Source organism: Emydura macquarii, unplaced genomic scaffold (genome assembly GCF_026122565.2).
Source record: "Emydura macquarii macquarii isolate MOO-44397 ecotype Brisbane River unplaced genomic scaffold, CSIRO-AGI_Emac_v2 contig_1644, whole genome shotgun sequence".
In the NCBI taxonomy this organism is placed as follows: Eukaryota; Metazoa; Chordata; order Testudines; family Chelidae; genus Emydura; species Emydura macquarii.
Genome location: NW_027131781.1, coordinates 24,859,568 through 24,884,516, shown reverse-complemented (window position 1 = coordinate 24,884,516; position 24,949 = coordinate 24,859,568). Strand labels below are relative to the sequence as shown.

Genomic DNA, 24,949 nt, shown 5'->3' with positions numbered 1-24,949 from the left:
ATGTGACATACTGTTTCTTAGAGACAAGGTGCGTGAAATAATATCTTTCATTGGACCAACTTCTGTTGGGGAAAGTGACAACATTGCAAAATAGTTTCTTAAACATTTAAAAAAACCTTTCCAAATATCAGTATGAACTAAATCAGGTTTGATCTCAAGAGAGAATCTTAAACTGATGCTTTTTAAAAAACAGTCCTCTGAATTAATAACCAAAGCAGTTTAACAGTTCCTAATTTTTTCCCCTGGGCTTTGGATTTCTGCAACAAATTTTCAATTTCAATTATCATCCACTTACGAAGAATAAGCAAATCCAACAAAATAATGCTTCCCACTTCCTTCATTTTGGTGTTGTGTATCTTTTTTTTTCTTTGCTGTTTGTTCAAAATGAAGTTGCAGAACTAGAAGCTGTTTGTCGTCAATGTTTTTGGCATATTAGCATAATGTGTAATCAAATGTAATATAATGAATCAAATCAATTACTTGTTAGATATGTACAAACATAATGTGTGTTAGATTTGTACCAAATATGAACTAGCTCTTTTTCCCATCCTTTTACTAATCAGTGATAAATCTTCACTTTTGCTTCCCTGCCCAAATTATTTCTTTCCTAAAGGGAACGTGTTGAAAATACAAGTCGCCCTGGAGAGATGCAAGTGACAATCCAAAACTTGATGCCAGAGACAGTGTACGTTTTCAGAGTTGTGGCTCAAAACAAACATGGCCCTGGAGAGAGCTCAGCATCATTGAAGGTGGCAACTCAGCCTGAAGGTAAGCCTTGAACATTTCTACCCCTGATTGACTTTCATTGACCTAGATCTACAACTGCCATTGCAAACAGTCTTTTCCCACGCCTGGCTTTTTCCCATAATAAGTGGCTACTCATGCTCTAGTTGCACTTGCTGACCTTACTCATGTAGTTTTAGACTGAATTTTTCAAGTCCGTCTCATTAAAATATGAAGCTAGTCTGTATTATTTATACTGGAAATATAAATTTAATGTTGTAATATATGGATCCATTAAAATGTCTTAATATATTTGAATTAATGTTCCTTTTTGTCACAATATAGACTGGTTTAATTAACATGTCCAGATAAAAACTGAGCTGAAAAAGGAGCTCGAAAGCTTTCTTTCACCAACAGAAGTCAATCCAATAAAAGGTTTCTCTTCACTAAGCTTGGCCCTCATATCCTGGGGCCAACGTGGCTACAATAACACTGCAAATAGATTAAAAACTGTTAAGCAGGAGTTGAGGTTGAGTAACTTAACCTTGTAATTGTTGGGATGTTGTAATTGTCCCAGAAATGTGTATTATAAACCCAGGAAATTCAGAGTTAAGGATAAACTTAAGCGAATCAAACATGCTAAAGTATGAAAATACATAGTTAAAGCACCCATATTTTAGCTCCATCCTGTAGCGTTTCCATGAACTAACCATACAGTTATGATTAGTTTATAATGTTTGTAATCCCAGTTTAAAAAGATGTTTCATTTTTTCACCTCTTATTAGCATAGAATTAAGGTTGTTTGGGTATAAAGAACAACAGGAAAAAACAATTATTAATCTTTTATATACAAACACACAATATGGAAAGTTTGAAGAATCTGTTATTCTGTAGCACCATTCAGGTCAAAAATAATCTGACACAGGGAGCTAAAATTTCTTAATGGAGCCATTTCAAATTATTTTAACTCCATAAATTAATTTGTAAATTGTCAGAAAATTCACTCTGTACTCAGAGGAAGCGCTGTAATTTTGGGGACAGATACGCTGTGTTCTTCATTGGAAACAAAGTGGTTGAATCCCTATGTCAGGCACAAAATTCAACTCAGCCTTAACTGTAGAATCAACTAATGCTTCCATAATAAGATATTGCAAATGTATTGCATACAATACTGGCCTGTACATACATGTAAATGGTCACTTTTAAGGTATTGTGTAGTTAATCTAATATATTGTGGAAATGTGGTTTACTTTTCATATAACTTACATGGATTCAGGCATATACAGAGTAGTATATAGTAGCACAAGATACCCGTATGTGCGTGACACTTTGGGTATTCACTCAGGCCATGTCTGTGCTGATGGCGGCAAATTCGCTGCCACCATATCGATCTTTCTGGATCGATTGAGCAGTCAGTGTAGACCCACTCACTCGATCAGGAAGTCGACTGAGTAAAACCCACCCCTTCAAGTAGCGCAGCACAGTGTAGACAGCGCACAGAAGGGAAGCAGAGCAGTCGTTGTGAGTTATGCAAGATACTCTGCATAGTTTGCGTAACTCCCGTCAACTGCCACCGAATCGCCAGGTGAGTGTAGACCAAGGGTCAGATCAGTAAGGGGTTGTGTCACTGCCTGCCCTGTAGCCCTCGGTACTTCTGAGCTGTGCCACTTTGCCTTAGCGCCATAACACCGGCAGCCTACTTATAGCACAATAGCCTCTTCCTGGCTTTCACCAGCCTGGTTACTCCTTGCAGGCTGACCGCCACAGCCCCTCAAATCTCCCCCAGATCATCTCCTCTGCAGTGCTCAGCCCCTCTCACTGCAGCATTCACAAACCTTATCAAGTGTGCCAGGCACCAGCCTGGTAATTTGGCTGCGGATTTTGCTCTTCAGTTTGAAACACTGCACTCAGATGGTGGTGTAATAAACCAAAATTAAGTTTATTAACAAAGAATAGATATGTAAGTGATACAAAGTAGAAGGAATTGGGATAGAAATGATTAAACAAACAAAAAAAATACACTTCTAAGATTAAACCCTAATTTAACTAACTAGAGCCTTTTCTTCAAAGTGGTTTTCTCATCACACTTCTTCCAGCATGGCTGGCCAGTTCTTAACCAGGATCCAACACAGAGCTCAAAGCACTTGGTTTGTTTGGCTCTTGGGTTAAAGATGTCAAAATGGCTTTCTCTCTGCTTATATCCTCAAAATTTATCTGTGTCTTCAAAGTCATGAAGCCCTTCTGGGTGCTCAGCTTGCTGACACCATGTTAATTTTTGCAGTCTTCTCTCCTCACCATGATAGTTATGTGGCTAGCTCGCCACTTGCTAGTTTGATGGCTTTGTAAATGTACTTCCATTGTCTCTCTTTACTTAATGTAACTAGAGACATGTTGAAGCAGGCTAGACCATGTTCCTTTGCCTAGAGTGGGCTTGATTTAAGCCCAACCTGCCAAGCACATTTTTAGAATATATTTCCAGCACATATTTATAATCTTTCCTCTGTCACCCATATATACACCACTCAATACTATTAATGACCAGCGTGTTACCAGTTTGCATATGATACCTTATATGATATCTTTTAAATACAGATTATGACAGGAATGAGTTGGGGCACATTGAGACTCACTGTTAGATACCAAGGAACCCCCTGCCCTCCGGCAATTGGGGTGCTTGTACGTTCACCATGAGCATCTAAGGTTGTGGAAAAAGTGATGTGTTTGAAAAATTTGACCATGACATGGTGTAACTGTATCATAAAGTATATGCATACGCAGGCAGAGTTTTGTAATAATGTTCATCTTTGATTTTTTTGTTTGTTGATTTTTGAATGCTTAACCCTGCAACCATAATGTTCTAGTAACATAGATGTAAAGAAGACAAATGGGTTGGAGTCAAAGGAACTGGGAAGCATAATATACATTTTTCAGTTGTTTGTTTAAAATGTTTAGCTTCCTACTAAAAATCTCCCTTTGGATGAGAACAGCCTTTTTAGGGATAGACATGGGTTGGACTTAGCTCTTAGTGCTGATTGAATTAAATGATTCATAACCAAATAATGCAAACAGAGGGAACCAGATTTAGTTCTCTCCACTTCGGTAAGCAGATCTAATTAAAATTTTGGCTGGGTTACTTTTATCCATGAGAGGAAGATGGTAGTTTTCTTTACGGAGTTATTTCCTCAGTTTCTAAATAGACAAGTATCTGTTAATGGACCTGGGAGTTTTTTTTCTGTAGTTCTTGGTAGGGCTCCTGTTACATCAAACGACTGTATAGAGTGATGATGACATAGGAGAGATGCATGTCTGGCATCACATCAGTACCCACTGAAACATCTTATACACAAATATTAATTATAAACAGTTGGTTGAGCACAGAGATTTACATAATCCCCTCCCTGCATCTCATCCACTGTATTCTTCTGAATCGGATTCGTGCGTTCAGCTGGACACCTTATGCCATTCCCCAAATCTTCTCTTCTGATTCCTCTGCTGTAGACTGAGATTTCCTTGGCACATACATAGGTTTATGAAATTATTTTCTGTCCTTTCCCTATCCTGAGACTAAAGCATTTTAGGATAGGTAATGTGCCATCTGTTAAAATGCACCGAATAAGAATAGGATATGATTACCTAGCCTAAAGATAATAAAGAGCATTTTTCAGTTTTGAAAGCCAGGAGTTCTTCCCTAAAGAGTAACCTTTATTCTGGAAGGTGATAAGAGTGTTAATTGCTTCTGTCCAATCCAGAATTTTCTGGGGGTACTTGTGTGTGATTTCCAGTTGTGTTAAGCTTTTTAGGATCTGGAAGTTAATGAGCTATGTCTACCAATAGTGGCTGAGTGGATCATAACCTCAGTAACTATACACAGCCAATGAGAGAACAGACAACTGCTCAGATTGTTGCCTATTTTAGTCATGCTGTTTGAAATGCAGTTTTATTGCCTCTTTTGGAAAAAGTGTTGAGCACTGGCAGATCCCATTGACCCCAAGGGAAGATGGGGTTATTCCAACATCTCTGAAAATCACACCATTAATTTTTATCTCTTATGACTCTGGGAAGATCTTTTTGATCCCCCTCCACCATTAGTTTCTATAAATATAGTTACTGTTAGTTTTATCTCCGTTCTGTACCATTTGTTTCTGTACTCCACACAATTGCCTCAGCTGAGCATAAAAAGTGCAAATACTTTGAATGTGCAATACACAAAGACAGCTAGATCAATATATTATAATTACTTAAGCATGTATTTTTCATCCCTTTTAAAGTGGATAGAAGTGGTTTACAGATGTTAAAGCATTTGTTGTAAATGTAAGTCCTTCGTAGATTTCTGTCTCAGAAATGAAATTTTCACACAGTGACACAAAGAATGGAGTAATTTTTGTTTGTTTTGGAAGAAGAGAGGGAAGAAAGTATTAGTGTCACAGGTTCTTTGATTTTGTTCCATCTGTTACACCAGCTGGGCTGATGTTCCTGTGTTCTTCAAAGCAAGTTCTGTTTTGGCATAAATAAAGAGCAGGTATATTCAGAATATATCTCCAAAATGCAACATAAAGAATTCCAACATATAGTGTACCTTTTCAGTTGAACTCCCTTTTTGAAATCAGAAGCTCTGTAGTCTGCAGGGTTTACAAATAATGAGATAAAAAATGAGTTTTCCTACTGTTTGAGACAATACTGTATTTCTCAATCTGCCAGATTGTTGAAATGGAGTTCAGGTATTCTGAAATTGAGGTAGTGGGGAAGAGGGTGGAAAATTACTGGAACATATTATCTCTCCTTTACACTAGTTTTACACTTCTGTGGCTCCTTTAATGTCAGGGAAGTTATATCCATATAAAACTAGTAAAATGGAGTGATGTTTGATTCACTGTTAGTAGAATGTGCCTAAAAATCTGTGCACAGTATTTAGGGATAAATTTTCAGATGGGTGGAATCCCACTGCAGACACAACTTACGTCTGCAAAATGTACAGTAATATTAATGGGTTTGTTCAGTTACCCAAAATTCCTGTTTTAAGGTGTTTTTTTGGGGTTGATTGCTTTTCGGGTTTGCCACAATACATTTAGCAATGTCAAATTAATCATTAAGTTTAGTGAATTTACACTAGTTTCACGTTTACTTTCCAGTTCAACTTCCTGGTCCAGCACCCAACATTCGAGCATATGCTATTTCACCCACTTCAGTCACTGTCATGTGGGACACACCTTTGTCAGGCAATGGTGAAATCCAGAACTACAAGCTGTATTACATGGAAAAGGGGACAGATAATGAACAGGTATGACACCTATATCTCTCTCGATAGAATTTAATGCCAGTTTATCTCTGAACATACAGCCATATATACAGTAACAATACTTTCTATTTATAGCAGTTTTCCTCTTTGTTTCTCAAACTATCCTACCAGTCATTTGACTGGCAGTTTGCATAATGCCAGCATATTAAGGGTTAAACTATGGAGCTATTACAACGAAAGTTCTGTGGCACTTTAAAAACTAACAAATTTAATTTTTGTAGGCATAAGCTTTCGTGAGACTCAGCTCACTTTGTCAAAACTCCTGTTGTTTTTGCTGTATACAGACTAACACAGCTACCCCTCTGGAACTGTTCTATATGGAGCTATTGAAAACCAAATGTCCAGCTGAAAGAGAAACTGTGGGGTGTATAGTATTACAAGCAGTGGCATACCGAGGGCGGGGGTGAGGCAGGCCTTCACAAGGCGTGGGAGGTGCAGGAGGCTCTGAGGGGCACAGAACCACCTGCACCTTCCACCTATTGTGAAGGGCTGGCCCAGAGCGCACTTACCCGTTGCTCCAGCCTGGCGCCGGCTCAGATGGGGCAGCCTCACCCCCCAACCGGCCATGCAGGCCCTTCACGACACGTGGTGGGGAAGGCACAGGAGTGGGAGCAGCCACTCCTCGATCCTGTGCCCTCCCCACCCTCTGTCCATCGTGAAGGGCTGACCCGGCTCGCCTTCCCCAGGCCAGGGAGATGAAGCTGCCCCATCCAAGCCAGCACTGGGCTGCTACTGCAGCACTGCTACAGGCAGATAAGTGTGTGTGTGTGTGGGTGGGGGGGGGGGGGGGGGGGGGGGGGGAGGAGGAGAGAGAGAGAAGAGAACAGGTGGTGGAGCCAAGCCTGCATTTGCATGCCCCCCTCGCCCTCCCACAGGTACAGACCCCCTCCCAGGGCAGTTGGGGGGCAGCGCCAGGACTTCTCTTGCCCTTTGTGGGGTGGGAGGAGGTGTGAGGCCTGAGGGGGGGTGCAAATGTAGGTTTGCCCCTGGGCACCCGAGAGCCTCCATATGCCACTGATTACAGGGTTCATGAAATGGAACTTACTGGAATTAAGACAGAATACAACTTTCTAGCACATCTCATTTAGCAACAACCTGTTGGGTGACTTCTTCAAGCCTGGTCTACATATAAAAGTTGCACCAGTTTAACTAAGATTAGTTTAAAAACAGATTAGTTAAACTGATGCAAACTTCTGTGAGGATTTTCTTATCAGTTTATAACTGATTTATACTGGTTTAGCTTTTACCAAAGCAAGATGAATCAACATAATCCAATTACATATCAATAAGTGGTTTCAACAGGGGTTTGCATTGTTTTAAAACTGATTTTAGCTAAGCTGGAGCAACTTTTACACAGACAAGGCCCCAAGTTAGCAAATGCATGTGGAAGAAATATTTATGGAAGGGCAAGGTCGGATCTGAGTGGGTACTGAAAGTTTAAAGGAGACCTAAATACAAAAAGCCTCTCTGGGTTTTGGATTTATTTCAGCAGTTCTGGTTTAACCACTATAACAATAACTTAACAAAGTCTCTGGCTCCATTCCCTCCACAAAGCTTTACATGTATCTAATATATGTAATTAGCTCCCAGTTGGGAATGTCTCCCTGAACTGACTGAGTCCTTGTTGGGAATTAATATGAAAATGTATCTCCAGGCTGTGTCCCCCACAGAGCCCTTCTCTAAGGGGCACCACTGCAGTGGGGTTCCTCAGGGATGCAGTCATTGAGCACCAAAGGAGCACCAAAAGGCCCATGCACCGTCACAGGAGAATGTGTCTTGGGAGCACTTAAGAGCCATGTCATTGGGAGGGCTTGCTAAAAAATATTGGAAACACAATGGGGATTGTAAGTTTAGCAGTATTGATTCAGGCTGTGTCAAGTGGGCTAGCTCAGTTCATAGATTAGACTCATTCTTCTTTCACTAGAGAAGGAAACAGTGAATATAATTGGTGTCTTTAATGTGATCCCTAATCTTTGCAAATCTTTCCATTGCTTGAGTCCAGTGGCTGGTATTTTGGAGGAAGTGGGATCCTCTTAAGTGGCTAAGCTTTGTTGACTCAATAGATTGTGGCACTAAAGGAAAAAGCAACAATGCTGCCACTGTAGCTGATTATGAGTTGGGCTGCAGGTTTGTCATGGTGGGGAAAAAAGCCATGAATAGCCGGTTTTTCCATTTGTTAATTCTTGTGCGTGTCTGTGGCCCCCCCTCCCCCCCCTGCCATGGCAGCTCCAGTCCCATAGGGCCGGGCATGGCTTGCCACTTCAGGTGTTGCAGCCCAGTGTGCGGGGTCACCGCACTGGAAAGATTTGGCTCAGCTGCCCTCCGTCATGACAGGGATGTGGGTGTGGGCCAAACTTGAGCAGCACTGTGACCCAGCGCACCAGGTTGCATCACTTGCCCGAAGCCAGGCCTGTCAGCATGTCTGCATTGCTTAAAGGATTGAGTTGCATGTGTCTCTTTGTTCATGAACAGGATGTTGATGTTGGCGGTCACTCCTACACAATTAATGGATTAAAGAAATATACGGAGTACAGCTTCCGAGTGGTAGCCTACAATAAACATGGTCCTGGAGTCTCTACCCAAGATGTTGTTGTGCAAACGCTGTCAGATGGTGAGTTGCTTTATTCCAGTTTTCTTGTGGAAATCATTTGGTGATCTCTTCTGATTAAATGGATTTTTAACCCAATAGAGCTGCAGGAGTTTCTTGTAAGACATTGCCCTCTACCATGATGATGTGGTTGCTGTATGTGGTCATGCATGCTGAATGAACCTTTCTGAGATTGTTGGAAGTGGGTAGAAGAAATTTACTATACCTGCAAAAGCATTTGCTTTTCTAATAATTAAGCAATTATTTCCCTAATATCTACAGCTCTGGTTCGCTTCATGTACACTTGTACAAGATATCTAAATCAGAAACATTTTCTGTAATGTACTGTATGTAAGCAAACTTTTCAAGTTAAGGGAGTTTTCATTGTAAGTGGTCATAGGTGAAGATCTTGTATAATAAATATCAGCCCCAGCATAAATACTTACATTGGAATGTTAAGTCATAAATTGTCTTAAATTTAAAAGATGCTTTTTTGTAATGGCACAACCAGTACAGCTATGATAAATTAATGATTTCTTTGTTTCATATATGTTCCCAAATTTTCCTATTTTTTTCCTGCTTCTTTTCCCCCCTTTAATCGTCTGCTAATTGATTGGGGGGGGGAACCATGTATTTTTGTTTTGGTTCCCATGTGGATATTGTTAAATCTGATATATTTATTGCTAAAAGCAGGTGATTTTTATAGTATTTCAGACAAGCCAATCAGAAAGGGAAGTAAGTAAATTTGGATATATTAAAAAATTGTAGAGTGGACACTGTTAACATTGACTTTTACCTGTAATGCTCAGCTCTGAAATACATTTGTAATTATTTATTCTTTAGTGACCTCCAGATATTTCATCCCTTTTTCAGTTTTTCCCCCCACTATTATGAGCAGACTCCACTTGTAGAAAATTTTCAGTTTTTGTTTTCTTCTTAATCTATTTTCATCCTTGTGAAAGAATACAGGGCTTAATCCTGGACTATGCTGAGCTCACATTCAGGGAGAAGCCTGCCCTTCTGCTTTCCCCCATGCGGGGGCTAGCTGTGGATCTAGCCAGTCCCCAGCATAAATTACGGTAACCATAGGAGGGCTCTCAATTGATTCTGTCTGGAATGGTTCCCTAGGAACTGTTCTGCCAGCTGAGAATCACCAGAGTGCAGCACGCTCTGAGCCCAACCTCTATAGCCTTGTTATGCTGCAGCCTCATCCTAGCCCCTTATGCTATCTTAGCTTTTCACTTCTCTGTCAAAGAAAGACTCCTCTAGTCCTTTGGGATAACTTTAAGTGAGTTTTGCACCATGAAAACAGTTCAGAGCGGGACATAATGGGTATAAGGCTCTCTTATATACCTTTTGCTTCATTTTCTCAGAGCCTAATTGTAAATGTCATGACTACCAAAGTTGCTACTGTTTAACTAAACAATCTAACAAAGAAGCCATTGTTTTCAAGCACTCAACAGACCTGAGCTACTTTGTATTCAGTTTTTCTTCTGCAAGGTATCAGGATATAAAGAATAGGGCCTACATTTCAAATTTGAATACCCAAAATTAGGAATCTAAATAAATGTTTTGATTTTAAAAGATGATGAGCAGCCGTCTCTTCTAGTGTTGTCAGTAGGAAATGTAGATGCTCAGAAACTTTGAACATCAGGCCACGTTTATTCAAGTCCTCAGGTTAAAAAATTAGAAACTATGCCAGGAAGATCTATATACCATAAGTCCTGCTGAGCTGAACGATTGCTGTGTATCATAAAGTATTCATGCTAGAGCTACTTAATAGGTATATAAAATATGATCTAAGACAAGAGATCTTGGGATTGGATTTTTATGCAATGGACCAATATCAGGGAGGAATTATATTACTTCTGGAGTTTTGGAGGAGTAATTTTTTTAAACATTTCTAGTTCCCAGTGCTGCACCCCAGAATCTGTCGCTGGAAGTGCGGAATTCCAAGGTAAGATACTGTAAATTTGCTATTCTTTATGAGTGGATGATTAGTAGATGGAGCCCATATAGACCAAAATTTCAAGCCCCGTTAGACTCTTCCTTCATGTCCCCCAACCCCTCCAGCAGACTTTGACACATGCCCCTCTTCCAGATAGACTACCCCTTTCCAGATCACGTGGCCTGATCAGCTTAGCCCAGACCAGTCCTGTACTATCTCCCCAAAGACTCAGGTTCAGGGCAGGCTTTTTCTTTCCATGTGCATCATCTGATTCCTCCAACATATATTTCCTTAGTTTCCAACCTTTTGGATAACTTTACCAGTTTTAGCACAGCTCAGGTCTTACTCCAGTAGACAGTGCCTGCTGCCTTCCATTCATTTGTGTATGTTCTAACAAACAAGAGGAAATATGACCCTGGGTTTGGAGCAGCACAAACTCCATTGTGGGTTAGGAATGCAGGTAACTAAATGGGAGGTGGGCAGTGGCAATGCATCAGACCTCAGCACAGATGCTCCTTACTATGGAATAGAAGAGTTTAGATCAGATGCAAAAGCCAGAAGCAACAGAACTAGAATGTATGTCCAGTGGTTAACTACTGCCATGTGTGTGATTTATAATAATTTCATAGAGATGTGTATGTGCATAAAAATGATTACGATATAGCCTCCTGGGTTCTTTACAATAGAGAATCATGTGCGCATTCGTTTTGATTTTAGGTGCTAAGATTTTACAATTTGAGTATTTTTGCAGATTAGTTATAAATTCTTTTCTGAACCTCCCATTTTACTGCAGGTTTTTTTGTTTTGGGTTGGTTTGGGTTTTTTGCATGGGACATTACTTAAAGCACGAGAGTAATGCCTGGGGCATTAGGAATAAAGCAGTCTGATTGGCTGGATGGGAGGCACTGATTTATAATGCATTTTGCCTTTCACAGAGCATCATGATACATTGGCAACCCCCTCCTGCAGGGACACACAATGGTCAAATCACTGGCTACAAAATTCGCTACCGTAAAGCATCTCGTAAGAGTGATGTAACTGAGAGCATTGGTGGGACGCAACTTTTTCAGCTGATTGAAGGTAAGCTATTTTTCATCCTTTAGTCAAAACTGAAAGAAGCCACAATTATCACCAAACTCCTGTTATCAGGAGCTGAGTGGGTCCTGATTGTTTCTGGGAATGGCGGGTTTGGGAACAAGGGTCCAAACTCTCCTAGCCTTTACGGTGACATGAAAATGTGTTTTACATGAGCTAATTTTGGTAAGTTTGGAGGCAGCATGGGACAGAAGGTAGGGCAGGCAGGACTGAAATCATTACCTGAGTTCTATTCCTAATTCTGACATTGGCTTGCTGTGTGAACTGGACAAGTCCCTTAAGTCCTCTGTGACTCAGTTTCCTTATCTGTAAAGTTGAACCTTTGTAAAGGATTTTGAGATCCTTGGTTGAAAAGTGCTAATGTAAGTTATTTATTGTTGATAGTAGTATTGTACTGAATTGTACCGTATTATATAGCAAAAGTAATCAAGATGCTCAGCACACAAGTGATTCTAAATGCTTTGTTCATTTTTTAATCTCTGAAGTCACTGGTTTTTGCCATAAGAAATAAAATAACACCCTAACTAAACAAACACACACACTTAAAACAGGCAATTGCATGATTTGCTCTCAGATCTGCCAGCTCCGTGACCAGTGAATTTCAATGGGTGCTGTGACGCTCTAGAATGAAGCAGGAGCTCACTGGCTTCTATTTAAGGCATGTAAAGCCAAACTAAAGTACACTTAGAAACAACTTAGAAACTTGTTTTGTTTTGGTCCCCTCATACTCTTGTCATTAGGGAAATTCAGCATACAACCCGTACCATTAGTATATTTAAAAGGGCTCCGTCAGAACAATCTGAATTTTGTAAACAGTTGACACGTCAGTGGAGAGTTTTCAGGGGAATGGTATTCCTTTAAAAATAGTGTTCACAACCCTGACTTTACAGTACTCTGTTTTATGAAAATAGTTAAGTGGATAAGTCCGCGCACTAAGAAGGTTAAGAGTGCTCCTGATGGAGTCAGATCTTAGACTGGACTTGGAGCCGGGTCACTCGGACTTCGCACCCAGCACTTGGGCGTTGACTCGGAGTGCCCTGCCGGCACCGAGTTCATAGCGGCACCAGTCACCATACCCGGTGCTGAAGAAACGCCAAAAGAAGTTGCATACCGAAGAGGGTGTTCCCTGGCCCCCAAGAAGGACAAACAAGGAGTAAGAAACAAACTGAGACCCATGCCGGGCCGCTCATCATCCCCGGAACTCAGGACGGCTACGGCCTCACCTAGTAGAGCTCCCAGTCCTCCCTGGGACCTGCCTTCAAGTCATGGCAGCAGTAGGGGGACCAAGCACCTTGCAGTACAGTCCACACCCAAGGCCTTTCAAGTGGCCAAGCACTTACTCTCACTCCCAGTGCCACCAACTCCCAGGAAGGAGAGACCTCAGCACGAAGATCCCAAGTCAGGACAGCCGGCTAAGAGTGCGTCCAGAGGCAAGCCCATGATGGGGACCACGTACAGATCTCTGATGCCTTGTCACTGCTCTTCGGCACTCCGTCGGTCACCGACATCCCAGTAGTGGTCTCCAGGACCCCTTTATTGGTCCCCGGAGAGCTGCCACTGACAACCGGACTCCCGGTACCAATCCCCAGAGCCACATTGTCAGTCTCCAGAGCACCCCTACCAGTCGCTTTAGTACCATCATCAATCCCCAGATGTTCAGCACCAATCCATGGAGTCCTGGCACCACTCCTCGGAACCGAGACACCACACGTCCTGGTGCACTAGAGAGGTGGAGTCAAGGTCAGCACCGCCATGGTCACTGGGAGAGAACCCCTCAGATTCAGAGGGGAGAGGAGATTGCTTTACCTAGGGGCCAAGTGAACCCAGCCACAGCTGTAGGTTTCCCCTTGGGCTTACCACTGAGCTCATGGCTGCCAACACAATGGCCTGGACCATGGCAGTTCTGGAACCTGTGTGGATTCCCTCCTGCTTCAGGGATTGCAGATGCAGCACAATCTTGGGAACATTTGACAGAAGCTTGGTGACATTGTCGCTGTACCTGCCCTCTGGACTTGGATGAGGAACCAGACCAAGCGACGGGGGCTTCAGCGGTACCCTTGGACGAGGCTACCCCAGCTGCAGAAGAATAGTTGCCCACTCCACCCTTACCTGCCTCCTCCTCCTCATTGCCTGATGAAGTGGTAGTGGGTCCTTCTGCCCTGGGTCCTGCAGAACAACTTCAGAGGCACCAGGAGATACTCAAGAGGGTAGCCACAAATCAGGGCTTAGAGGCAGAGTTGCTGATGGAGCTTGCTGATGCATTTTTTGATATTTTGGCAACGGCAGTCCCCTCTAGAGTGGCCCTTCCCATCCATGAGGGAGTTGTTAAACTTGTCAAGGTCTTATGGTAAACCCCCTCCTCTCTGACCCTACATCTGAAAGGGCTGAGAAAAAATATTATATGCCTGCCAAGGGTTTAAATACCTGTCCTCTCACCCATCCTCGGGGTCGTTGGTAGTGTTAGCCACAAACGAAAGAGACAGGCAGGAGTTGTCAAGCTCAACTCCCAAAAATAAAGATGCAAAGAAGCTTGACTTCTTTGGCAGAAAGGTTTATTTGACCGCTAGCCTCCAGCTCTATGTATCAAACCAGCCAGCCTGGCTGGGGAAGTATTACTATAACATATGGCATCCCATGGCGATATTCACTGACTCCTTGCCCTGGGAGTCCAGGCAGGAATTTGTGGCCATATTGGAGGAGGGTGAGACAGTGGCGTGAGCCTCTCTGCAGGCAGCCTCTGACGCAACTGACTCGGCTGCCAGAACAATGGCGTCAGCCATCTCAATGCGAAGGGCCTCATGGCTGCAATCATCCAGCCTGTCTGCAGAGGTCCAACAGTCCATCCAGGACCTCCCCTTCAGTGGTGCAGCGCTGTTCTCTGATCAAACAGTTCTAGGCTGCACAGGCCTAAGGATTCTGTGGCCACACTCTGCTCCTTGGGCCTGCATGCTCCATCTTCTTTCAGGAAGCATTTCAGGCCCCAGCAACAGCAGCAGTTCACAGGCCAGGCCAGGAGCAAGCCCTATAAGAAAAAGAACATAGGCTATAAGCGCCATCAAGGTCAACCCCCTGCTAGCACTTCCCAATCAGGCTCAAGCCACCACCCACCAGGGGGCAGGTAGGCCTTTTGAGGGTGGACCCAGGGGCAGCCTAACAGACTTGACCCAGGATCCAAACCTCCCCTTCTTTTCAAACCGACTTTTACCCTACCTCCCTGCTTGGGCGGCTATAATGTCGGACCAGTGGGTGCTAAACACCATTGCAGTGGGGTATACCCTTCAGTTTATTTCACTCTCTCCTACCCCTCCCCATCGCTGTTCAGGGACCCTTCTCATGAGCAACTTCTCGTCCAGGAGGTGCAAGCTCTCCTACGGGTAGGGGCAACTGAGAGGGAAAGGGTTCTACTCCCATTACTTTCTAATCCCAAAGGGCAAAGAAGGCCTATGGCCCATATTGGAACTACGTTGCCTCAACAAATATCTCAAGAAGCTGAAGTTCCATATGGTCTCCCTGGCCTCCATCATCGTCTCCCTGGATCCTGAAGACAGGTATACAACCCCCAACCTAAAGAATGCATATTTCCGTATTTCCATTTTTTTTATAGCCACAGATGGTTCTTACCGTTCATGGTGGGAGACAAACACTACCAATTCACGGCCCTCCCATCTGGCCTATCAACAGTGCCAAAACTATTCACTAAACGTATGGTGGTAGTCACGCCCTACCTCAGACGTTGGGGATTACAAATATACCCTTACCTCGACGACTGGCTCATCATGGGTCATTTGAAAGCTCAGGTTCGGCACAGTGTCACCTCCTGCCAACAGTTGGGCCTGTTGATAAACGAACAGAAATATACATTGGTACCAGTGCAAAGGATAAAATTAATCGGGACAGTTCTTAATTTTACCTGGCCAGAGCTTTTCTACCTCAAGCCAGACTTCAATCCATGTTGGAGCTGATCACCAAGTCACAGCTCACCCCCTCACCACAGTGAGAGTTTGCCTCAGACTGCTAGGTCACATGGCAGCATGTACCTACACTGTACAATACACAAGACTGTGCCTCAGACCCTTCCAAATGTGGCTAGCATCCGTTTATTCTGCGGCAAGACAGAACTTGGACATCATCCTTATGATCCTGCCTCGAGTACTTACCTCATTGGCATGGTGGCCGAATCTGCTCACGTAGCAAGTTCCCTTCATGCTCCCTCCCACCCACCCCCGCCCTGATGCTTTCCTTGGTATCAGATGCCTCAGACCTAGGGTGAGGAGTCTACCTTGGCTGCCTCAGGACCCCAGGCTTCTGGTCTTCAGAGGAGCTGACATGACACACAAATGTCAGGGAACTCAGGGCAATCTAGCTAGCCTGTGACGTGTTCTTTCCCCAGATGTTGGGAAAGGTAGTACGGGTGTTGGCAGACAATACGAAATCAATGTTTATGACAACAAGCAAGGAGGAACGAGATCCTCTACCAAGAGGCACTCCACCTATGGGACTTCTGCGTGCAACATGCGATCCACCTCAAAGCCTCATACATCATGGGGGTCAAGAGCATGTTGGCAGATCACCGCAGAAGATCCTTTTCCTCTCGTCGTGAGTGGTTCCTGCCCCCAGAGGTAGTCAAGGTCATCTTCCAGAGGTGGGGAACTCCCAAGGTGGACTTCTTTGCGACCAAGCAGAACAGGAAATATCACCATTTCTGCTCCCTACAAGAGCTCGACAGCAGCTTGCTTCCCAATGCATTCTTCCTGCAGTGGTTGGGAAGTCTGATGTACGCCTTTCCACTGATCCCTCTCATCCACAAAGTCTTCATAAAGATCAAGAGGGACAAAGTGTGGGTCATACTGATCGCTCTGGCATGGCCCCATTAACACAGGTTCGGCATGTTGCTGGAGCTGGTGGTAGCAGCCCCCTGGATGCTCCCAGATAATCTGGACTTGATTTCACAGGATCACGGTCAGCTGTTACATCCGGACTTTGCCTCCTTAGATCTGACAGCGTGGATACTGCATGGTTAAACTTGAGGAGCAGGATTGCTTCACTCACATGCAGAAAGAGCTGCTGGAAAGCAGAAAACTCTCCACTAGAACTACTAACCTGGCGAAGTGGAAATGCTTCTCCTGCTGGGCAGCTGAACGGAACCTCTCCCCGCCCCAGGTACCATTGCACTCCATTCTGAGCTACTTACTTTCCTTGAAACTTTAATGCGTGACATTATCATCAATCAGGATACACCTGGCAGCCATCTTGGCTTTTCATCTGCGTATTCAGGGCAGATCAGTCTTCTCTTATGAGATGATAGCCAGATTTCTGAAAGGCTTGGACAGACTCTTTCTGCAGGTCAGGGTACCGGTTCCCCCATGGGACCTCATCCTAGTCTTTTGCAGACATTGGACCTCCCTTTGAGCCCATGGTGTCTTGCTTTCTTCTTCACTTGTCATGGAAAGTTGCCTTTCTTGTAGCAATTACTTCAGCAAGACAAATTTCCGAAATCAAAGCTCTAACATGGGCACTTCCCTATACTGTGTTTTACAAGGATAAAAGTTTAGGTGCGCCCTCACCCTGCATTTCTACCTAAGGTGGTATCGCAGTTTCATATCAACCAGGACATCTGCCTGCCAGTCCATTTTCCAAAGCCTCACAGTTGTAGCAAGGAAAGACGTCTGCATACCTTGGACATCAGGCAAGCACTGGCCTTCTATATTTAAAGAACTAAGCCCTTAGGGAAATCCACGCAACTTTTCATCATGGTTGCTGAGCGAATGAAAGGTTTGCCAGTCTCATTACAGAGGATTTCCTCCTGGATCACCACCTGCATTTGTACTTGCTATGAGCAGGCACAAGTCGCACCGCCTGCCACTCTGACAGCCTATTCAACAAAAGCACAGGCTTCATCAGCTGCTTTCTTAGCTCAAGTTCCAATACAGGACATTTGCAGGGACATGACATGGTTGTCTGTTCATACCTTCACGTCCCACTATACCATCACTCAACAGGTGCAGGATGATGCGCACCTCCAAAGGCACTGCTTGTGAGTCACCTGACATGGAATGGACATGAGCAAGCACTGGAAGAAGAAAAAACAGTTACTAACCTTCTGTAACTGTTGTTCTTCGAGGTGTGTTACTCATGTCCATTCCATGACCCACCCTCCTTCCCCTCTGTCGGAGTTTCGACAAGAAGAAACTGCAGGGGGGGGAGGCGGCAGCACCTCTTATACCAGTACATACACGTGCCACTGCAGAGGGTGCTAGAGCCATCCCTACAGATACCACTGAGGGGAAAAATTTCCAGCACCGGTGCATGTGGCGCACATACACCCCTGACATGGAATGGACATGAGCAACACATCTCAAAGAACAACAGTTACAGAAGGTTAGTAACCGTTTTTTATAGAAATGTGGACGTTTCTGTTGTGCAGATAAAGGGCTACTAGCTTGAAAAGCAAAGTCTTTCATTTATCAGCTGGTCATATATGCTGCAAACTATTTTCATGCTGTTCTGCCAGTGACCTACAGGGAAGGTCACCATAGTCCTGAGTGTCTTCTGTCACAGTCTGGCTGTTCCACTATAATTTGTGTCAATTTCACTTACTGGAGTCTCACTGCAAATAGTGCTGTTTTCCATTCCTGACCTCAGGTTATACTCAACAGCAGTCTCAAGGGTGAAAGGCCAGAATATAATGCACTTAACTTGCTGGCTCTGTTTCAGGCTTGATCCAAACGATGTCATAGCAGCAGCTACCGTGTGTGCATCTGCTCATTTAGTTTTGCATTAACAAGCTTTTACTGTCAAGGTCTGATGGTGAGATTCTTGATGTTTTAATTAGAAATTGTGATTTTTTTTTTTTGGTTATGATCACCATTAGAGCTCCTATTTTAATAATTTGTATATTGTTTTTATATTAGGTCTTGAGCGAGGTACAGAATACAGCTTCCGTGTGGCTGCCTTAACAAGCAATGGTACAGGACCAGCTACTGATTGGATATCAGCAGAAACTTTTGAGAGTGATCTAGATGGTAAGGACCATAAGTATGTAGCATATTTGTGACTTTAAAGACCCCAAAATTCATGTTTGCTTTGGGAAAAGGACACCAAATTTAACTACAAAATTTGGTGGACTTTTCCCAAAGCAAACATGATTAGCTCAATAGGGTTTACTATATTCTAATTGCACAACAGGCCACATGCATTTTATTCATATATAAGTTTAGTAGTAGTTACTAATGTAATAATGTCCCTGTCAAGAAAGTGGCCTGAAAGTTAAAGATTTAATACTGCTTCCATACTTTCAGTGCTATATACTGTGTTGTCTTTCCACTAAGTAATACCTAATTACAGGGTGCCAATGTCAATTATTAAGTATTCAATTTCAACAGAAAAGGAATAACGTAATTGGGTATCTGACTTTAATCCTCTGTGTTTTCACACAACAAAAGCAGGGAGAAAGTTGATGCTTTAAGCAAACAAAAGTGTGATCATATACTTATTATTTGTAGAGCACCTAAAGCAAGCCAGTGTCTTATGTAACAAGACTCAGTGCATGCCCCAAGGAATTCACAGTCTAATGCCCCCATCTTTAAAGTCCAACATTTTGGCAGACTGCTGTGCTTAGGGTGAGTCTTGTTATCAGCTGTGTGCGGGTGCAGCAGTCTGCCCACATGTTACACATTGCAGGGTTGGGGCCTAATTATAGTTGTGGTGCAATGAACAAGCACAGAGAGTGAGTAGAGAAGGGGAAAATGTAGCTGATGGTAATAATAGTAAAATTATATAGTGACCTAAGTACTTTATTAGATTCACACCCTGATGATAGGCTGTTTCTTCTTCTAAATTTTGTTCTCGCTCAACTCTTTTTTCTTTATGGAATATACAGGGTAAGAGGGCATTTGACTGAGAACGGTGATTATTTTGGAATCTTATGGAATAAGTGAGGTTAAGATTTTCAAAGTACTCAAGGAAATTTAGACCCATATCATCTTCCATTTAAAATTAAATCCCCTAGATGATTTAAAAAATCCTAACTGAGTCTCCAGGAGGGATTTGAATGAGGAAAGATGGTTTAGTTGGGCCTGTCAAAATCTGACCAATTGTAATTGAGTTTGGTAAGAAGCAAAATATTATTTTTAAAAGTGTCACTTTATTATTTCATGCAAGAACTATTAAAAACTGCATTCAGTAACACTGTGTGAGAAAAATCTAGAAAAACAGAGGCGATTAAGGATAACCAATGTGACCTCATTAATGAATCTGAAGTCATGCTTAACTAATTTGCTGACATTACTTGATGATATATAGCAGTCATGATAGGTAAGGGGAATTCAGAAGATGCAGTATATTTTAGATTTTCAAAAAGCATGTAACAGGGTTCCACATTGGAGACTAGCGATTAAGGTAAAAAGTCACAAAATAGCAGGCAACATTAAGGAGCTGGAGAGAACACTGGCTTTAGTAGCTTACGTAAACTATACAAAAGATAGCCATAGACAGAAATTTCTATTTAGAAAGAGGTTATGAATAGAGTCCTAGCATCAGTTTTGGAAAATTTTCTTAATTTTTTTTAGCGTTTTTCTCTTTATCACCATCCTTTTTATTCCTCTTTTTTTGTATAAAGCAGCCTTATACTCCGCTTACCTTGGCTTGTGGAAGATTCTCCTGCATAAGGCAATCTTATGGTAATGTGGTGCCACCTGTATGGTGCCTACACTACACAGCCTCCTCATGCAGTGGGATGGCTGTGGCACCTCTGCACCAGCTGATCTCCAGTTAATGGAATGGTCCCTGTAGACTGTTGGCATCTAGTGTAAAATATAGCAGTATTCAGGCTGCACTTCTTTAATGCTGGGAACCAGGATCAGAGGAACCTAAGAGTTTCTTTGGGATCCTCTTCTCCCCTCTGGATTTGAACCTTGCTCATCTTGACCAGCCTCGAGAATCTAGATCATAAATAAATTCATGAGACACCTTATTTCTGGGGAAGGAGGGAAATTAAGAAGCATGTAAAAAAATTAGGAATTGAAATACATTATAAAAGAATCATACTTCTGCACGGATGGACCTTTCATTTTCCTGCAGTTTCTTTGACCAAATTCATTTTTGCAGTGAAACTGCAGAGTGCAAGTGAGTGTGTCTGCAAAGGTGACTTGAAGCTTGCCTATGCAAACTCTTGTCCTTTTGCTTCTCCCTGCAGGCCAATGCCCCTGCACCATATTAGAGCAGCCCGAGAGTTGCTCTAACTTAATGCAGGCCACAGCATGCCAGAAATGTAGCTGAGTATCATGTGATGTAGGAGCAATCCAACTGTCTCCAGCAGGGAGATTGAATTACAGGACAGTCCCAATATATGCTATATGATACTGGAGGCTCCCCCTACCCCGAGCCAGTTATGCCATTTTTAGGGTCAGATTACACCAGCAATGCTGTGTAAAACTGCCACACAATGAAAGATTTGGCCTATTATATTCGTTTACTGCAGCACTTAATTAAGATCAACATGATGGAATTCAGTTAATTAAAGTTTAATTTTTAATGTTAAGTTTACATGTTTCTGTGTGTCTGACGCTCTCAATGGACATGACACAGCTTTGTCAATTTGAAAAGCTTTTAAAGTTATTCCCCAAATTGTGTATGGGCTTTGTACACAGGCAGCCCTTTTCCATGTCAGTGGAAATGCACCGTTTCTTTTTGGATGGTAGTTAACAATATTTTGTCAGAGGATAGTGCCAGTATTAAATGCAACGTAAATAAATGACATTCAGGCATTGTTCAGATTGAAGTTTTAATTGCATTTTTACGTAAAAATGGCCGTAGTGGGTCAGAACAAAGGTGCGTCCAGCCCAGTATCCTGTCTCTCACAGTGGCCAATGCCAGATGTTTCAGAGGGAATGAAAGAAACAGGACAATTTCAAGTGATCCATCCCCTGTTTTCCATTCCAGCTTCTGGCACTCAGAAGTTTAAGGACACCCAGTTCATGGGGTTGCATTCCTGACTATCTTGGCTAATAGCTATTAATGAATCTATCCACCATAAACTTATCTCATTTTTTTTTACCCCGGTTATACTTTTGGCCTTCACAACATCCCCTGGCAATGAGTCTCACAGGTTGACTGTGCATTGTGTGAAGAAGTACTCTCTTTTGTGTATTTTAAACCTGCTGCCTAATAATTTAATCAGATGACCCCTAGTTCTTGTGTTATGGGAAAGGGTAAATAACATTCCCTATTCACTTTCTCCACACCGTTATCATTTTATAGACATTTGTCGTATCCTCACGAGTCATCTCTCTTCTAAGCTGAATAGTCCCAGTCTTTTTAATCTCTCATGTGGAAGCTGTTCCATACCCCTAATCATTTTCATTGCCCTTCTTTTCTCTTTTTCCAGTTCTAATATATTTTTTGACATGGAGTATCAAGAAGTGCAGTATTAAATGTGTGGGCTTTCCATGTATTTACATAGTGGCATTATGATTTAGTCTTTCTTATTATCTATGCCTTTCCTAATGGTTCCTAACATTATGTGAGCTTTATTGACTGCCGCTGCACATTGAGTGGTTGTTCTCAGGGAACTATCAACAATGATGCCAAAAATCTCCTCCTTAAGTGGTAACAGCTAATTTAGACCCTTATGCATGTATATTGCCAGGTATCATTTAATGAAGATCCTGACAATGTAGCATATTGTTTGCCAATATAATATTATGGTTAGAAATGATCTGTTGTGGTTCCTCCAATAAGCCTGTGTGAATAGCTTGAATAGCGAGCCATTGACTTCCAATTAAACTTTAACTTGTAAGTTTAGATACACGGGTAGGGCCTGATTCTTATTTACACTATGGCCTCGTTACACTGGTCTTAAGGTGGGTGCAAATGTAATTTATGTCTACTTTATAGGCCGCTTTACATTGTCAGAGCAGTATAAAGGGACCTCAGTGTAAATGGAAATCGGGCCATTAGAATTTTGCATTAGTGGATGTGTGTGATTTGGGTTGAGGGTGGGAAAGGGATAGAGCAGGGCTTCTATCATGTGTATGTGAAAGGGATTAGAGTTAAGTTGTTGTGGGAAGTTTATTTCTGAATGTGCTGAGTCTGTACAGTTAAATATCTGTTCTTTAACATTGGATTAATATAGCTTTTGCATTTAATACTTGTGAATTTTAAGTGACCAGTTGTATTAGATGGAGACCATAAGCCCTTTAGGTCAGGCAAGCCAATAGGCATGTTATAATATGACATCCTGTTCAGTGCAGTTGGTTGAATATTTTCAATAAATAAAACACAGTTCATTAAGTAAGAAACCCTGCAGGCAGGAGCCAGCTGAACTAGCTGAATTGATTTAGGATGTGTGTGTGAACCTAATATTCATTCATCTTATTTTTTATTTGGAATATTTAATATCTGCCACTGCAGGTTCCACTGGGCTGAGAAAGTAATGCAAATAAACTGAAGCTATTTTCACTTTCACTTTCAGCAATTTAAAGATGCAGACGTACATAAAATTATTTTAGTTGCTTATTTTTCAATTAACAATGGTGGTAAAAGCCCTTCATTAAGATTACTCTGGTGCTGTACTTTTGATAGTGCTGTAGAAGTCCATCTGAGTTTACCTACACAGTTTTGATTGACTTGATTGGATCCTGATAGAATGTTTGCTCTGTTTAGTCATTTAATGTGGATTCCACAGGTGCTTATTTCTGATGATGTCTCAACAGTAAGATTGCATGTGGTAGGCAAAGGTTCAGATACTTTTCTTGGGGCTTCATAACTGGGCTAGTGAGGTTGATGCAGATTTATAAAAGTATTAAACATTAGCCACATTAGCCCAATATGTCCATGTACTTGCTTTGATAAGTAGAGGGGGCTTATAGATTTAAAGAGGGACTACTAACCTTTAGTTCACTGGACAAATCACAGGTGATTTACGTAGCAAGTGGAATATCCCGATTATTGGTAGTTATTAAAGCTATAAAATTGTCTACTTAATTTTACAGTGAAATCCTAATCTGGCATCAGACTCTTGTCATGGAAATATTTTGATGCCAAAAAGTTAGCGATGTGACTGTGTGCGGTAACATACATAAGAAGAAAATAGGTAGTGGGGAGGGAGAGCTGAATCCTTTATTTTAAGCAAATTTTGAAAAACTGCAAAAGTGGCAAGGAAAATAAACAAAACCCAGAAAGTTAAATGGATTTGTTTCTGTAGGTTATAAGTGATAATTTGCTCCAGGGTAAAAGTTCTATTTTAAGAAAAGTATTAGAAGTATTAATTTGTATATATAGTAGAATAAAAATTAGGTTAATTTTAATTTACTATGTCTGGATTTTTTTTCTTTTACTTTCTTTTTTTCTGTTAGAACAAGACCAGTCTCTTTGGTAGTTTAAATTACCATATTAGGTTTTCAATTTTCATTTAGCTTCTACTTTCTGCTGCAGACGAATAACTGGAATTTTATCCCTCTTCGCAGCCTTTGTTTTTGAGCATTAATAGAGAAAAATATACATGAGATTTCCTAAAAATATTAGTGTCGCTCTGTGGCATCACAAGGGGGTTATATTTGGTCTGACAAGCTTGTAAGAACTTGGCTTCGTGATTTTTATTAAAGATAATCCCTTACATTACTTTTTTTCTTTTGTTAACAGAAACTCGTGTTCCTGAAGTTCCAAGCTCCCTACACGTCCGTCCACTTGTTACAAGTATTGTAGTGAGCTGGACTCCTCCGGAAAACCAGAATATTGTGGTAAGAGGATACGCTATAGGGTATGGCATCGGCAGTCCTCATGCACAGACGATCAAGGTGGACTATAAACAGCGATATTACACCATTGAGAACTTGGGTGAGGAACAGTCACTACAATAGTTTTCTAAATTTTAATGCTGATTTGTATTGGTATTTTCCAAGTCATAGCATAAAAAAACCAGAAACAGGGCTGGGTTTTTTCAAAGTTTCTTCACTAAAAGATTCTACATTGACGTTCCAAACTTAACTGAAATTTAGCATAAATTCCCTTTCCTTTTAAAAAGAGAAAAAAACAGGCATCCCAAGCTTACTGAGAGGAAGCATTGTGTAGATTGATTTAGTCATACCTCGCAAGTATTAGATTTTCCTTTGAGTAGTGTTGCAACCTTTTCCGATGAGCACCACCTCAACTGTTCTGTCACTGAAAAATGAGCTCTAAAGATTTGGAAAAAAAATAAACCTATAGAACAAACCCTTACAAGCTGTTTTGTGATGTCTAGGGAAAGTGCTTTGCAGTGAAATGTGTTACAAAAGCGAACTATGTTGGGGCCTAGGATAGTAGA

General features: G+C 41.9%; 1 protein-coding gene across 10 annotated transcripts in view; it reads left to right on the top strand.

Annotated features, from left to right (window-relative positions):
• NEO1 (neogenin 1) overlaps window positions 1–24,949 on the top strand; it is a 388,142-nt gene that overhangs the window by 319,670 nt on the left and 43,523 nt on the right. For all 10 annotated transcript variants that reach the window (XM_067555974.1, XM_067555971.1, XM_067555970.1 and 7 more), the window contains 7 exons: window positions 614–768; window positions 5,853–6,001; window positions 8,492–8,630; window positions 10,514–10,563; window positions 11,490–11,634; window positions 18,561–18,671; window positions 24,289–24,483. In XM_067555974.1, coding sequence (XP_067412075.1) covers window positions 614–768; window positions 5,853–6,001; window positions 8,492–8,630; window positions 10,514–10,563; window positions 11,490–11,634; window positions 18,561–18,671; window positions 24,289–24,483 — 944 coding nt within the window. The remainder of the gene's footprint in view (window positions 1–613; window positions 769–5,852; window positions 6,002–8,491; window positions 8,631–10,513; window positions 10,564–11,489; window positions 11,635–18,560; window positions 18,672–24,288; window positions 24,484–24,949) is intronic.